Source organism: Sphaerodactylus townsendi, linkage group LG03 (assembly GCF_021028975.2).
Source record: "Sphaerodactylus townsendi isolate TG3544 linkage group LG03, MPM_Stown_v2.3, whole genome shotgun sequence".
In the NCBI taxonomy this organism is placed as follows: Eukaryota; Metazoa; Chordata; class Lepidosauria; order Squamata; family Sphaerodactylidae; genus Sphaerodactylus; species Sphaerodactylus townsendi.
The window spans coordinates 78,270,572-78,284,889 of NC_059427.1; the positions used below are offsets into that span (position 1 = coordinate 78,270,572).

At 41.9% G+C, this 14,318-nt stretch overlaps 1 protein-coding gene across 2 annotated transcripts in view; it reads right to left on the reverse strand.

Moving 5' to 3' along the window:
• Nucleotides 1-13,627, reverse strand: part of GALNT10 (polypeptide N-acetylgalactosaminyltransferase 10) — a 63,312-nt gene extending 49,685 nt beyond the window's left edge. For both annotated transcript variants that reach the window (XR_007243856.1, XM_048488672.1), the window contains exon 1: nt 13,260-13,627. Coding sequence is in view for 1 of the 2 variants with exons in the window: in XM_048488672.1 (XP_048344629.1) it covers nt 13,260-13,520 (261 nt within the window). In the remaining variant the exon portion in view is untranslated. The remainder of the gene's footprint in view (nt 1-13,259) is intronic.
• Nucleotides 13,628-14,318: the final 691 nt, after the last annotated feature.

A 14,318-nucleotide genomic window follows, 5' to 3' on the forward strand; every position in this document is an offset into this window, starting at 1 on the left:
ATGGACAGTGAAAAGTGTTAAGACCAAGGCTTTTTTTTGTGTGTAAAGTATATTGTGTGAACACGTATGGATGGAGTCAGACACTGATCTACGTTTAACTGTAAACAGAACCTGGGATCTGTAGGCAAAGCAAGTGCTCTACCACAGAACCACAGCTTCTCGCCTTATGCGCACCTGTTCCCATTAATATTTATTTTGTCCTTCCATCAAGGATCCCACAGCAGCAGACTTTGCCCCTTCCGTGTGACACAGTTTATGACAAGATAGAAAGATTCGTGCAAGATCACTCTGTCAGCTTTGTGGAATAGTAAGAATACAAACCCAAGAACTTCCAGTGAAAATTCAGTACTAGATAACATATCATACGGGCTCATTAACCAAAGTAGTGGCCAAAGATTAAGCCATTCTTTTATAAGATCTCCTTCAATTCCAGATGTAGTCAAAACTATCAACATGATTTACAGCCCAATCCAGAACCTTGAGGTGGCCAGGGACAGCCCTGAGGTGGATAGGGACAGCCCTGCTATGGTGGCCCCCTGCCACCTCCAAGGGGATTTTTTGGCAGCACATGGAGGCAAAAAACAAAAAACCCATCAGTGCCAACAAAACCCCCTCAATGGGCTTATGCCACCCAAGCCCTGGGCATCAGTGTCCCAGGAGGCAAAGTTGGAATAGAAGCTGACTAATGTCAACTCCACCTCCAGCCATGCCTCTGGAATGCTTCCTGCTATTGCTATGCCAGCAAAGCCAGCAGGAGTACTGACCTGGTGCTCTATGTCTGGCTGTCATGGAGGGCTGCAGCAGCCACCTGCCAGTAGATCAACTGGTGTAAGGCCCCACAGCCTCCACAACTCCCTTTGCACTTCCCCATCCAAACTGGGCCATAAGAGTAATCAAGCCAAACTTACAGGCAATAAACCAGACACATTTCCTCCTCCTACAACACACTATTAATGATGACTGCTATATACTGGCTGTCCGCTATCTTGAGTCATGTTCAGCAAACATTACAACAATCTGGTATCTTTTACAGGGACACATGAGAAATGCAATGAACATTAAGGAGGGCAGCAGATCGACTTATTCAAGCCTATACCTTATTTTGGTATTGCTGCATTTCTGTATTAAATTTTGTGCTGTTATAATCATTGCTTAATTTATGTTGTGAGCGGCCTTGAGTTCTGCAAGATTGAAAGGCAGCTATTAAGAGTTTTAAATAAATAAACAAATAGCTAAAAATTATATTAATTGCAGTGTCATCTCCAGTGAAATAAAGGAAAAGGAGAAGCACAGAAACAAATGGAGAATGTTACGAGGGAAAACATTCCTCAATATCTATGTACTATGTAAGGAAGAAGACTGGTTGCAGAGGATGTCTCCCAGCACTGAAAATGGAAACTGCAGTATAATGTCTTGCCTCCAAAGCACCCATCTGTCAAGGATGCTTGACTCATCCAGGTCAAAACCACAAGTTAGTCTAGTAATTAATGTTCAGCCTCAAGGCATGGAAAGACTTCCTCAATCAATGTAACCTGTCAGAAATACAGCAAAAAGGACCATAGTGTTTTCCTCCCCATGCCTAGATACTGCAAATAAATGGATGCCTGTATGACTGCATACACACACTGGAAACTTTACAGGCAACGACCATACAACAGGTGACCTGTAGCCCCTGTTGCCATGAATGATGCATTCACATGAATGTTGGGAGCCTGATACCCAAAGCAGATCCTGATTTTACATTAAAATGGTCCATTAATTACACAAATTTTCCATCTGCCATCTCTCACTCCTATACTAAAAGGAGTTGCTGAATTAGGTTTCAACACATAGCTAAAAAATAACACCCTCAGATTTAGGGATCTTCATTAAAGTGATGGCAATCCCAAGCAAATCTGGAAGAAAGACGGGAGGTTAGATAGTCCAATCAACATTTCTTCACTCAGCCAGTATTAAGGGCTTGCTCTGCAAACCCTGTGAATGCTAGCTGAGGAATGCTGTGGCACATGGCAAAAAAAACCCCTCTTGAATTACTCAATAAGTAAAAATATTTCAAATGCCAGCCAGATACTACTGCTGCATTCACCCTCTTTAAAAGAGAGATACTGAGGAGAGAGGAAAGTGGGAAGTTCTGTTATTTCTCTAAATGGGGGCTTGCCAAAGAAACTAGGTAGGCAATAAGCCAGATGTGGCCTTGGAACTACACAATGAGGGAGGTTTGGCTCCACCAGAGAGAAGACAGCCACAGCTCAATTAGTGACATAAGCAGAAACCCAGGTAGATATCTAGGAAAAGAACATGAAGAATCATGTTCATTCAGGATGAGTATTGCAGGGGAGCTGCCTGGAATACAGAGTATACCGCAAGGACAGTATGCAAAGCAAAGTGACTTGCAGAAAGATTTGGGCTCCAATTATAGGGCATTAGAATACGAATGCTTAAGATTTTCCCAAGCTTCGGGAAGAAAAAATTTGCTTGATCTCAGAGTGGAGGTTCTTCATTGGATGTAGGTGTGACTCAGGCGTTCTTGTGTTTTGGGGAAACTGTCTCATAAGGAAAAGAGGGAAGTAACTGAGGAAGGAAGGTGGTCCAATGTTGGAGATGGTTTTGATTACCGCACTGGAATGAGGGACACACAACCAATTATATGAGGACTAAACTTAATTAGTGAGGAAGGACGGTTGGGAACATCTTTTGCCAGTTGTATGAAATCAGTTTGTATCCCTACAAACAGAGACTGAGTAGTAAGCCTAGCAACTGTTTCAGCTCACTACAAGTCTCCTCCTTTTACTGACGTCTTCTACTGTGCACAGAAGGGGCTTTTACAAAAAGTGGGAATTTCTCTCTTGCACTGATTTGTATCTGTATAACAAGGAAAAATAGATCTCTTGGAGTTTTGCACAGCAGAATGAAGGTCACATTGTACCATAATTTGAGTAATTTTGCATTGAGCCACTAGTCATAGTTTCAAAGATTAGTAGGTGATAACAGCTTTCTTATTCTTTACAAAAGAGAAACAGAACTTAGCCAAACTTTCGTCAACAGTCCTCAGAAACAGATACAGAACATTCAATTTAGCAGTCTTGCCCCACAGACAGAATTAGATGCACATCAGATGGTTGTTAAAGTAGAAAGGTTAGTTGAGCCGCTGGGAAAGTATACACTTATGCAGCAAGCATTCAACTGTCAGGAGAATGTACAAAGCAGTATACAGCACAATGAGTGGTAGATCTCCCCATATTAAATCATTAGTGAACCTGGACAAATTTCTTTCAAGGAAATTACTATTATTTTGGCCCTATCATCTCTGTTGTTATTATACCTTCATTTTGGACTTTGAAGATGCAGGACCCATCTCTAAACAGGATCTTTGATGTCAAATTGCAAGTTAGTCAGCCAGTTCAGTAGGAATGTGTGGTAGGAAGTAAAGGACACAATCTGAAGGTAAATATATCCGGCAGATATTGAGTGATAGGTATATATTACAGACTTGTCTAGCAACTTGACAAAATTCAAATTACAAAGAGTTCAGCAATATATAAAAACAAGTGGAGGCCCATAAGAAACTTCCTTCCCTCTCCTCCTACTTCTCTTTCTCCCTCTCTCTGCCCCCCAGCTCATCACTGCAGTTGGTGTGGTAAGCTCAGGGGCATACCTATGGAAAACAGTGCCTAGGGCAAGCACTGAAAACCCCTTCTTCCCTCTCACTGGAAACCTTGCTGGGTCCAGCATTGAGCTGTGGGCTCTGCATGGACTTCAGAGGCACAGTGGAGTTTTTGGTGGGGAACGTGCTGGGTAACTGAAGGTGCCCCCTTCAAGAAGCACCCAGGACACACACCTTGGCTGCCCTGCCCTAGATACATCACTGAGTATGTTGCAGCTAGAATGTTGGCTGGAGTGGGTTATAAGGATCATATGACTCTGATCTTGTTCCATCTACCCTGCCTTCCAATTTACTTCTGTGCTCAATTTGAGATGCTATTATTGGCCTTTAAAGCCCTGCATGGCCTGGAATCAACCTGCCATAAGGACTGCCTTCTCCCACATGACCCATTCACTCTGGTCATCTTTGGTGGCCCTGCTTTGGTAGACACCACCATCTGAGGCTAGACAGGTGGCAACTTGAGAAAACACTTTTTAAAGTCATGGCACCAAAATTCTCAAACCCCCTCCCCACATAAATTTGTCTGTCTACCTCCACCAGGCTCCATCCTTGGTTCTGGTTTGTTTTTATTGAATTAGTTTATAATTTTAAATGTTGCTTTTAATAGTTCAAATGTTTTACTATTTTTACATGGGCTGCCTTGAAGATGCTGATCAGGTGGAAGGGTGGTTTAAAAATGTTTCAAATAAACAAAAAAGCAATTATTGGGATCAAACTATTGGGATCAAACTGAATATACTCTTTAATCCCAAATTCTCTTGGGAATGAATATAGGAACAGGCTGAACTACACTGTAACCATACCACCCTGGCATAGTGAGAGGAGTGCTAATTCACAAGTATCCCTGCCCGTGTGCCAGCCTAAAGGGTGATGCAGGCATCGCAGTGATGGGGAACCCATTCTCTAGCAATAGCCAGGTCTACCTACAAGGAACTTACAGGAATTTTTTTCTTTATTTTCTCATGCTCTCAGCTTGCTTGCCATAGCAGCACATTTTCAGCTCCACAGCCAAAGACGAATGTGTCTTCAATGGATTACAGTAACCCTGCTGAATGGATACTCATTTCCAGCCACAAGATGACCTCTGGCAACATTGTCTCCCCTGATTATCTGAACCCAGATACTCCCTTCTGTAACTAACTTCTCCTGACCACCTTACAATGCACTCGACAATCTATCCAGACACCTCCCAAAGGTGGTCCTGAGATCCACCAAAGGTGGTTCCTCATCCTATAAATATCTTACCCTTCAAAGGGCCAATCAATATATATATCTCCCATACCCCTTTCTATTCCAAACCTATTTTCCAACCTATATATATCTCTTAGGAACTCTCTCTGTATGTGTTTATTGCACTGAACTAAGTGCTTATGAATCTCCTATCCCTACAGTAAAGATTGTCAAATTTGAATTATATTCCTCTCTGTGGATTTTCCTCCAAGATTCTTCGCAGATTTTCTTTGTTTACATTGGTATTAAAGATTCCCTACCCAGCTTCTTACAATACTAATAAGCAATTTGCTCTGAGCTAATTTACCCCCACATTATTAAGAGACTGCATCTCCATCCTGGGTAACAACACTATTTCATACCTTGGATTTTCTGAGTTTGCTATCACTGGAGATTCAGAAAATTACACTGAAGTAAATCCAGAACTCCATATCAAAACACTGCCATATCTCTTCACCATCTTCCAAATGCCTCCACAAAATCACAAAAACAGTGGGTGTAACTTTAGTTTTCATGCTTAATAATGGCCATGTATAAACTTCAATTTGCTCACACTGACTGACCCTTCTATACTGGTCTCTCTTCTATTCTCCTACATTGTGAACATTTAGATTATAAACTTTATGTATTTCTTCACAGGGCCATAATAAGATCTTAGGAATACAATTATGGTGAATAAGGAATCCAGTTCTAAGTACTGGACATCAGTACTAGAACTACTATCTACTAACAATTTTGAACTAAATTTATGGCATAATGGTTATTTACTAAAATGTCAGATGACAGAAATACTATGGTTCTGCTAGAAGAGAGAATCAAGGGCAAAATGTACCCACCACTGGTTTTACTATAACATAGTCTGTAAGAATTAGCTAAAATATACTGATTGGCAGGTAAAGTTCTACAGGGAGCCCTGAAGATAGCTCAGGATTTATACACAGCATGAAGGAATCCCCTAGCCCAGGTGTGGCCAACCTATGGTGCTCCAGACATTCGTGGACTACAATTCCCATCAGCCCCTGTCATCATGGCCAACTGGCTATGCTGGCAGGGGCTGATGGGAATTGTAGTCCATGAACATCTGGAGTGCCATAGGTTGGCCACCTCGGCCCTAGCCTAACTAATATCAACCGAATACTGTCTCATTTCTATTACCATACACACATACTTCTGTTCAACTACTTAGCAAACACTTCACATGATGCATTTAAGATGAGATGCTCAATCTGAAGAACTGGAACAATTTGAGGTAACAAGAGATAAAAGTATAGATAGAACTACTAGGAAAATGGAACAGATGACATTTCATAAGAAATATGAAATTGCTGATCTATTAACCAGTAACTGCAAGTTTTGGCTAAAATCATCCTCTGTTCCACAGAACTGGAAAGTGACTGATGTCACACCAATTTTTAAAAAGGAATCCAGAGCACATCCAAGGAATTACATACCGGTCAACCTAACTGTTCCAGGTACCATATTAGATATTGTTATTAAAGACAGAATTATTAAGCATACTTTGTCCTCTTCCACAATACTAGAACTGAGGAGCACCTAATATGAAGCTGATGGGCAAAGGTACATTTCAGACAAAGAAATTTGTTTATTCAACAAGTAATTAAATTGTGGCACTCATTGCCAGTGAAGATAGTGATGGCTGGGCGCACAGATGGCAACATCCAGAAAAGATGTTTTGGGTTTTCCATGTTGTATGGCTGTGTTCCAGTAATATTTTCTCCTGACATTTCGCCTGCATCTGTGGCTGAAGATGCTAGCCATAGAGGCAGACGAAATATCAGAAGAAAATACTACTGGAACACAGCCATACAACATGGAAAACCCAAAACATCCTAGTGATTCCGGCCATGAAAGCCTTCGACAATCCAGAAAAGACTTTGGCCTATGTATCTTGATCTTACTTGTTGGCCCTCCAGGACAACTAATTGGCTCCTGTGCGAAAGAACATGTATGCTGCACAAGATGGACATGGATTTTTCACAGTTGAAAGTTGTTTTATTACAGAATAGGTCAAGGCAAACTTCAGTGAGGGAACTAATCCATGGATACAATTAGTCCAAGATTAAAAAATATAAATGTGTTTTCTTAAAACAATTTTTCCTAGTTACCTAGATAGGTGAAAAGGTCTTAAACTCTTTGAAGAATAAAACTCTTACTCCAAGTACATAAGGCAGAACTTTAGTTCCAGCCACAATAAAATACTGTGAGAATTACATATCCGATGTATCCAATGTTTACCTTTCTAGAACCATTTTTACGGCTATATTATGGCTTTAGATATTCTAAAATTTGAGTGACTAAGTTTACCTTCTTCACCTGAGAGCTACATAGGATAATTGTTAGGTCACTGAGAATCATTATACCTGAATTTATCTGAAAGACATATTGTCAAATAATATTTTAAAGCAGCAAATCAAGTAGATCCATGCTTTGTTCTTTTTGTAGTCATGAGGAAAATTTGCCTTTGTTTTTTACTCGCCTGCTTTTGCTCCAAGGTCTATTTTATGAATAGATTTTAAAGCTATTTCTGCCCACAGCTTATTTTAAATCAGCTGTTGTTGAGAGAGATTTGTCTTGTCTCCCTCTACTGGTGCCTTCTGCCAGCAGAAGACTCTGGGCATACCCTCAATAATAGTTGTCAGTCCTCCTTCCAAGTTCTGATACTGCTTATGTCTTTTTATTGAATTATAACTTTGACTGCTTAAACGTTTTAATGCTTATATGTGCAATCTTGGGGACCCAGATTGGGTGGAAAAGCAACATAAAAATGTTCTAAATAAATAAAATAATGTTATTTTAATTGTATTTTAATTGTAATTATGTATTTTAATTGTAACCCCAGAAGGACTCTGAAGAGATGACATAGAGATATCTTAAAACAAATAGAATACATAAAAAAGAAATATGTGGGTGGCTTATTCCTATATCTATACACAGTCTGAACTACTGATTCATGGAGTCATGTATCTAATTCAAGCCAACAAAAACAACTTTAGTATCACTGATCATGTTCAATGTATTGTTGAAGGCTTTCACAGCCAGAATCACTTGTGTGGTTTCCAGGCTGTATGACTGTGTTCTAGTAGTATTTTCTCCTGGCATTTCACATCTTCAGAGGACCTGATGGTAGCAAAGCAAGTGGAGTATGTATACCTGTGGAATGTCCAGGGTGGGAGAAAAAACCATTTGCTTGTTAACAAGTGTAAAGGGTGCAATTAGCAAGTTTGATTTGCATGTGTTGGGTAGTCATGTTGTTTATTTACTGATCATGTTTATTTCCATTAGAACAGACAAGACATTTTCTTTTAACACCTATTACATGAAGTTGCTAATTACAGAAGTTCTACTTTTGTTCCAACAAATATATTCCCTGCATGTACACCAGCATTTCTTATAAAATATTACACTGACATAAGAATATCAGGACTTGGGGAACCTGGCCCAAATAGTTTCCAAATACACAAGATGGCAAATATGAACACTTTGTTTCAGTGCCACACATTTCACAGGACATAAAATATTTTAAAAATTAGGGAAGGAAATTAGGGAAGGAAGTTTATGGAAATGAGAGTATCAGCTAATTTTAAGCTGAATTATTTACTAACTTCTACAATAACACAATAATTGGGTTAGTCAAACAATTCACTATCTAATCAAGAATAAGAGTATGTGAGTAAGAATTAAAATTCAGTATGATATCCTGGGAAGAGCTATTTGGCTCAGAATGTGATTTAAAAAGAAAATAATAATCATAATTCCTTCAAAGTGAAATCCTCAATGAAGTTTGAATTACTTTGTAATACTTCATTCCCAGGTCAATATATCCACAGAACCTCTTGCAGTTTAGTCATACAGCACACTACAAATGAGAGATTACTTTACACGGGTTTATGAAGCAACTGAGTAAGAAGTAACAAACTGAACAGTCTATAAACAAAAGTACAGCTGCAGGGAACAACAGATCACAAGGAACTATAGTGTCTACTGGAGTCAAGTCAAGGTCCATGTAGCTCACAATGAAAGAGACAAGAGACATATTTTTTAAAATGAAAGCTGGGCATTCAGAGAACCTGATGAATCGATTACAATAGTCTATCAATATAAAATATATTCATTCTCATTTTTAAACAACTGTAGAACCTCTGTGGGGGTGTGCGGCCACTTTCTGAACCAGATAAAATGGAACACTTTAACATATCACTTCACATTCAGTTCATAAACACATGGGTGGCAGAGCTGCTTCCCTTTTTGGCTTCCCCACGCAAAGACAGAAAGGCATATGAGCAACGTCAATCAACCATCCCTAACAGCCAGCTGCAGCTCTCCCCTCCTCAGAATGTATAATTTTCAATCTTATAAAAATTGCAACATGATGTCAACACAACAATATAAGCATGTGCAAAATATACAAAAGGGAGAAGGTGCTGTGATACCACAATGATAAAAACCCTCATCTGAAAATCCTGATTATTTAAGACATGTGTGGACAAAAATAGACTCCCTAACTGTGAAAATGCAGAGGGAGGGCAGATGTGTAGAAGAACCATGCCCAAATTGCTACCAATGCTTGTGGATTGACTGCCAATAAAATCAGGAGCAAGTCAAGCCTGTGGAAAAGCCCACAGCGAGATTGCTTGTGGTAACACTTAAATATTGCAATCTGACTTGCAGGCTCACAGTATAATCTTTAATCCATGCCAGATGTTTCACAGACAAATTTAAACAAAAGGAAGTTTATTAACCTTACTGGTAGAGATAAGCCTGCTGAAAATGTTAACACATCCAGCAGACTGGAATACAAAATATGATTCTGGGACATTACTGATAATACAATATATAATAATAACCACAATGAGATAGCTTGGTTCCTATGCACTGAAAGCATCAGTCAAATCTTTACATATACATTTTTGGTAATTATATGTATTTTTGGTACACATGCATTTTTGGCAAGCAGCACCAAGTTCCACCATCCTTAGTTAATACTCCTTTGCTGATATATTGGAATGAATTAGTGGGAATCAGACATAGTGAAATGGACTCAGTTCATACAGATGAAAAAACCAAGACACCATTATCAATTATACAAACGTTTTAGGTCAAGTAGCGATGAAGAATGTTAGAAGCCACTAATTTCTCGTAATTCTAACTTTCTACAGATACAAGCCAAGTATTCTCAGCATAATGACTGAGCAGAATAAAGTGGCAAATATGTAAAATATATATTACAGAAACTTCCATTCTTGTATTTAGTTTTCTAATGCATCCATCAGACACTGGAAGATACATGACATAAATCATACCCTACACTGACATAAATTTGAAATTCACTCTGTAAGTACACCACCTCACAGGGGAAAGATCAGTGGTAGGTCATCTGCTTGGGCATAGAAATCCCCAGGTCCAATCCGTGATATTTCCATTTAAATGGATCAGTTAGCAGATTACATAAATATCTGAGACCCTGCAGAGCCAATCAGAGTAGACAATACTGACTTACAGCCCAATCCAGAAGGGGTGGGACAAATTTGGAGCTGGCACAGAATGATTCCCCATTCTGCCAGCACAAGGGGCAAATGCACTGGCAGAAGGCAACTTACCTGGGCAGCCAGATGTCATACAGCTCCACGGTGCCCAACCCAAAAGCATTCTCAGTTGCTCAGGCCCACCAGCACAAAATGCTGGGCTGGCATGGCCATGGATATTGCGGGCAGGGGGGGGGGGAGGTGAGGCCAACCTTAACTGGCCTCCAGAGCATGGGTGGCCCCCATGCACCAACAAAGCTCCTGGCAGAAACATGCCCCAATTTTTGTGGTGTATCTCTATTCTCCCTTATGGGGGATTTTAAGGTGAGTTTTCTTTGTTACATTTTTGGGCTTCCCATACCGCAGGAAAGCCTTGTAGTGACACCGTCCCAGTCCACCAGCCCTGTCTGGATTCGGCAGTTAGACTAATGTTCTGAATCAGTAAATGACATGTATTCACAGGTAGGAGATCTTTGTGTTCTAGTTTACTCAACGTTTACTCAACTTTTTTCCTAAATGATTATTTTGAAATTTTATTTATTTATTTACTTATTATTGGGTTTTGTATACCGCCCTACCCCCGAAGGGCTCTTCTGGGTTTAATTGAATGCAACAGTCTGGCCTCCCGCCAGAAAACTCTAGCAAAAGGATGCCTCAAATAACACAACCTCTTTCCCAAATTCCAAAATAAAGCAAAGCCAGAAGAGAGGCTCATGGCAGTGACAAAGAGAAACATGGATAATCTCATTTCTATCTTAGGCTCCCTCTTCTAATACCTTTCCTCTGCTCTGTAAATCTTATTATAACTCCTTAATTACATTATTTTGTCACTGATGTTTTCCCCTGATACCACCTACTTTCTTCCTTTACTGTGGTCAAACACTTGTTGAAGACTCACCTCTTCCTTCTCTCCCTTTTCCTCACACATCCAGACTCTTTGACTGTTACACTGGAGAAAGTCTGGTATTGTTTATGTACAGCACTAAATTAGTTTAGGCCAGGGGTCTGCAACCTGCAGCTCTCCAGATGTGCATGGACTACAAATCCCATCCACCCCTGCCAGCATGGCTTCACTACTTTTACTACAATTAAAAGACAAAGAGTAATATCATACTGGGCCTTGGTTGCTTAAAGTATTCTTATTAGGTAAAGTTGAACTCACCAATATTTTTTAATATAATACAGTTCAGTAATAAAAATTTACAGCCTAACCACTATGATCTGACTACTCCTTCAACATAAATCCCAAGAATTTCAATGGGATTTACTCCCAAATTAAACATGCACATATCTGGAACCTTAGGCAACAAAGAATGTAAGATGGCCACAAGAGAGCCTTCCAACAATAAATAGTCTTAGTCAAGAATTACATTTCATGCTATGTAGGCTCAAGTCTTAACAAACTAGTGGCAAACTGACAAGGATGTCAACATGAGCTGAGGAAAAAAAGAGGAGAACTTAAGTATTTTTTTAAAGGCCAGAAAGAGTTCCAAACCTCAGATAGTTTAGAGTAGTTGCCCATTTTCACCATTTTGTTCATCAGATTTTAAAAGGAGGTTGCCTTTTTTCTTCCAAGAAATACAAGTGGATGAAACTCTGCCTTGCTTCCTCCAATTACAAACCTCACCCTGTTATTAGTGGAATAATTAGACCCAGAAGATCAATATAAGAACAAATCCTGTCCAAGAAACAGAAAACACTTATGATCCAGTAGCATGCAGTAATTAAGACTAGAACCAGAAAGATCTGAATTTAGATCCTCACTAAACCTCAGCAGACACAACATTGATAAACTGCAACGTAGCTCACCACTAACACATTTGGGGAGCATGACAGCCTCATCATTGGGATAGATACAACTGCCATATGGATTTTAATACAGGTACAACTTCCATCCACACAAATCAGAACCCAGGAAAATCAGAATCCCAGTTTGGATGAAGAGAAGATGCATCCGTATGGAAAATCCACAGGTTGCTCTATCAAAACAATATAGCGACAGCACATAGTGGGGAAAATGTGAGACCCACAAGCTTCCCAATATGCACAGCTGGTGGTCTCCCAATTTGCCTGAACAGAACGCTAACATCACACCTGGAGAGGGCTACTGTGTCAAGAAACTCCCTACATGACCTTGGGCCACTCAGTTTCTCTCAGCCTACTTCGAAAGGCTGTTCTGAGGGTAAAACAGGAGAAAGCAAGCACCCGTGCACACTGCTCCAAGAATGGTTCCTTAAAGGCAGGATCCATCTACAGAGGGACATAAGAATAAACGTGGAGAGAACAGCTTCTTGACAGCCGAAAAACATATTGGGAAGGGGGGCGGGGATTAAAACTTTCGCGCATAAAGGTTTAGCTATAGTCACCTCTCGGTCTATCCAAACAGCTATGCGATGCAACATCCCAGGTGCCTCCAAAAATATTACCCACCCACAAACGCCCCGACCGCTTTTATGAGCTTCTTACACCCTGAATTAGCCTATGAAAAGGAATCGATGCCTCTCGCCCGCCCGCCCTTCCCTCCTCTTCTGCATCTTTCAGCCCGAGGTGGCTCCGCTCCCTAAGCCCTGGACTTCCCTGAGGCAGACTCAGCTCCGCTCCCTTCCCCATCCAGCCTCTCCTTGTACGGCGGCTCTTCGCCCAAAGAGAGGCGGGCGGATTGCTCTTTCGTCGCCAGGCCACAGTCAGGGGGAACAAACAGCAACCGGGGGGTCAACCGTCGACACCCCCCCTTGCAAATGCATTGACAGACCCTCTCCCATTATACACAAGGCAGCTCTTCTCCCCGCGAGTGGGGAGGAGGATGCGCCTCCGTTTCTCACCTGCGCCTCCCCACGGGCAGCTGCCACGACTCCCGGCGGTGGCGCTCCCACCACAGCAGCTGCTGCTGCCGCCCCCGCCGCCATTCCGCGGGCTCCCCCCGCGCCGCCGCCGCCCCCCGCTGCTCCGCCGCCTTCTCTTCCAGTCCCGCCGTCCAGCTGCCGTTCCCGGTAAAGAGACCAGAGCCCCACGTTGGGGAGGAAGACGAGGGCGGCCAGCGCCAGCCCCACCGCCTGCAGCAGCCGCTTTTCCTTCCGCCGCATCCGACAAACCCCCGCCTGCGCCCACTGCCGGGAAGGAGCCCCAGTTCAACTTTCCTCACGGGCGGCGGCGGCGGCGGCAACCGAGCGACGCGCGAAGCCACCGAGCGCCAACTCAGGCGGGCAGGCACTTCCGCTCGGAGGGGAGGGCGGGCACGCCTACCGCGAGGGAGGAGGGAGGATCTAGCAGGGCTCCGCCCATACCTCCACTAGGCTACGCCCATCATCGGTGGTGGCGGCGGAGAGCTGCGTCTTGGACCCAGTCGCGGCCGAATGGTCTTGACTTTGGAAGAGCTGCAACCAGAAACTGAAAGGAGTGGAAGGAGGGTTGAGCTGGTGTGAACCTGCTTCTTTCGTCCCAGTGTGCTGTTTTAATAAATACCAAGGGAGAAACTGTGTGGGGAAAGCAACAATGCCAGCGTGAGTGGCCAATGGGGTTATATACAGGACAAGGCTACTCAGACGTAAGTGCCTCTTATGACTGATAGGGCTTACTCGGGACTATCGCCATCGTTTTGGAAGGGATTATGGCAGGCTGAGCAGTAGTGTGATAAAGAAACTCTCAAATCAGGTGTCTATATGAGAACAGTGTTCAAAGGTGAGGGACATGATGACGCTGTGCATCTGTACTTGGGAGTAAGCCCCGTTGTATCTCTGACATTTATTTCTCAGTAACTATGTGTAGGGTTGGCCTGTATATGTGTGTGGTAAAGACCTTTGTGTGATAATCATCAGCAAAATATTTGTAATGTCCGATTCTTCTTTTTAATCGAAAGCCTCTAGTAGCTCTGTGGAATAGTC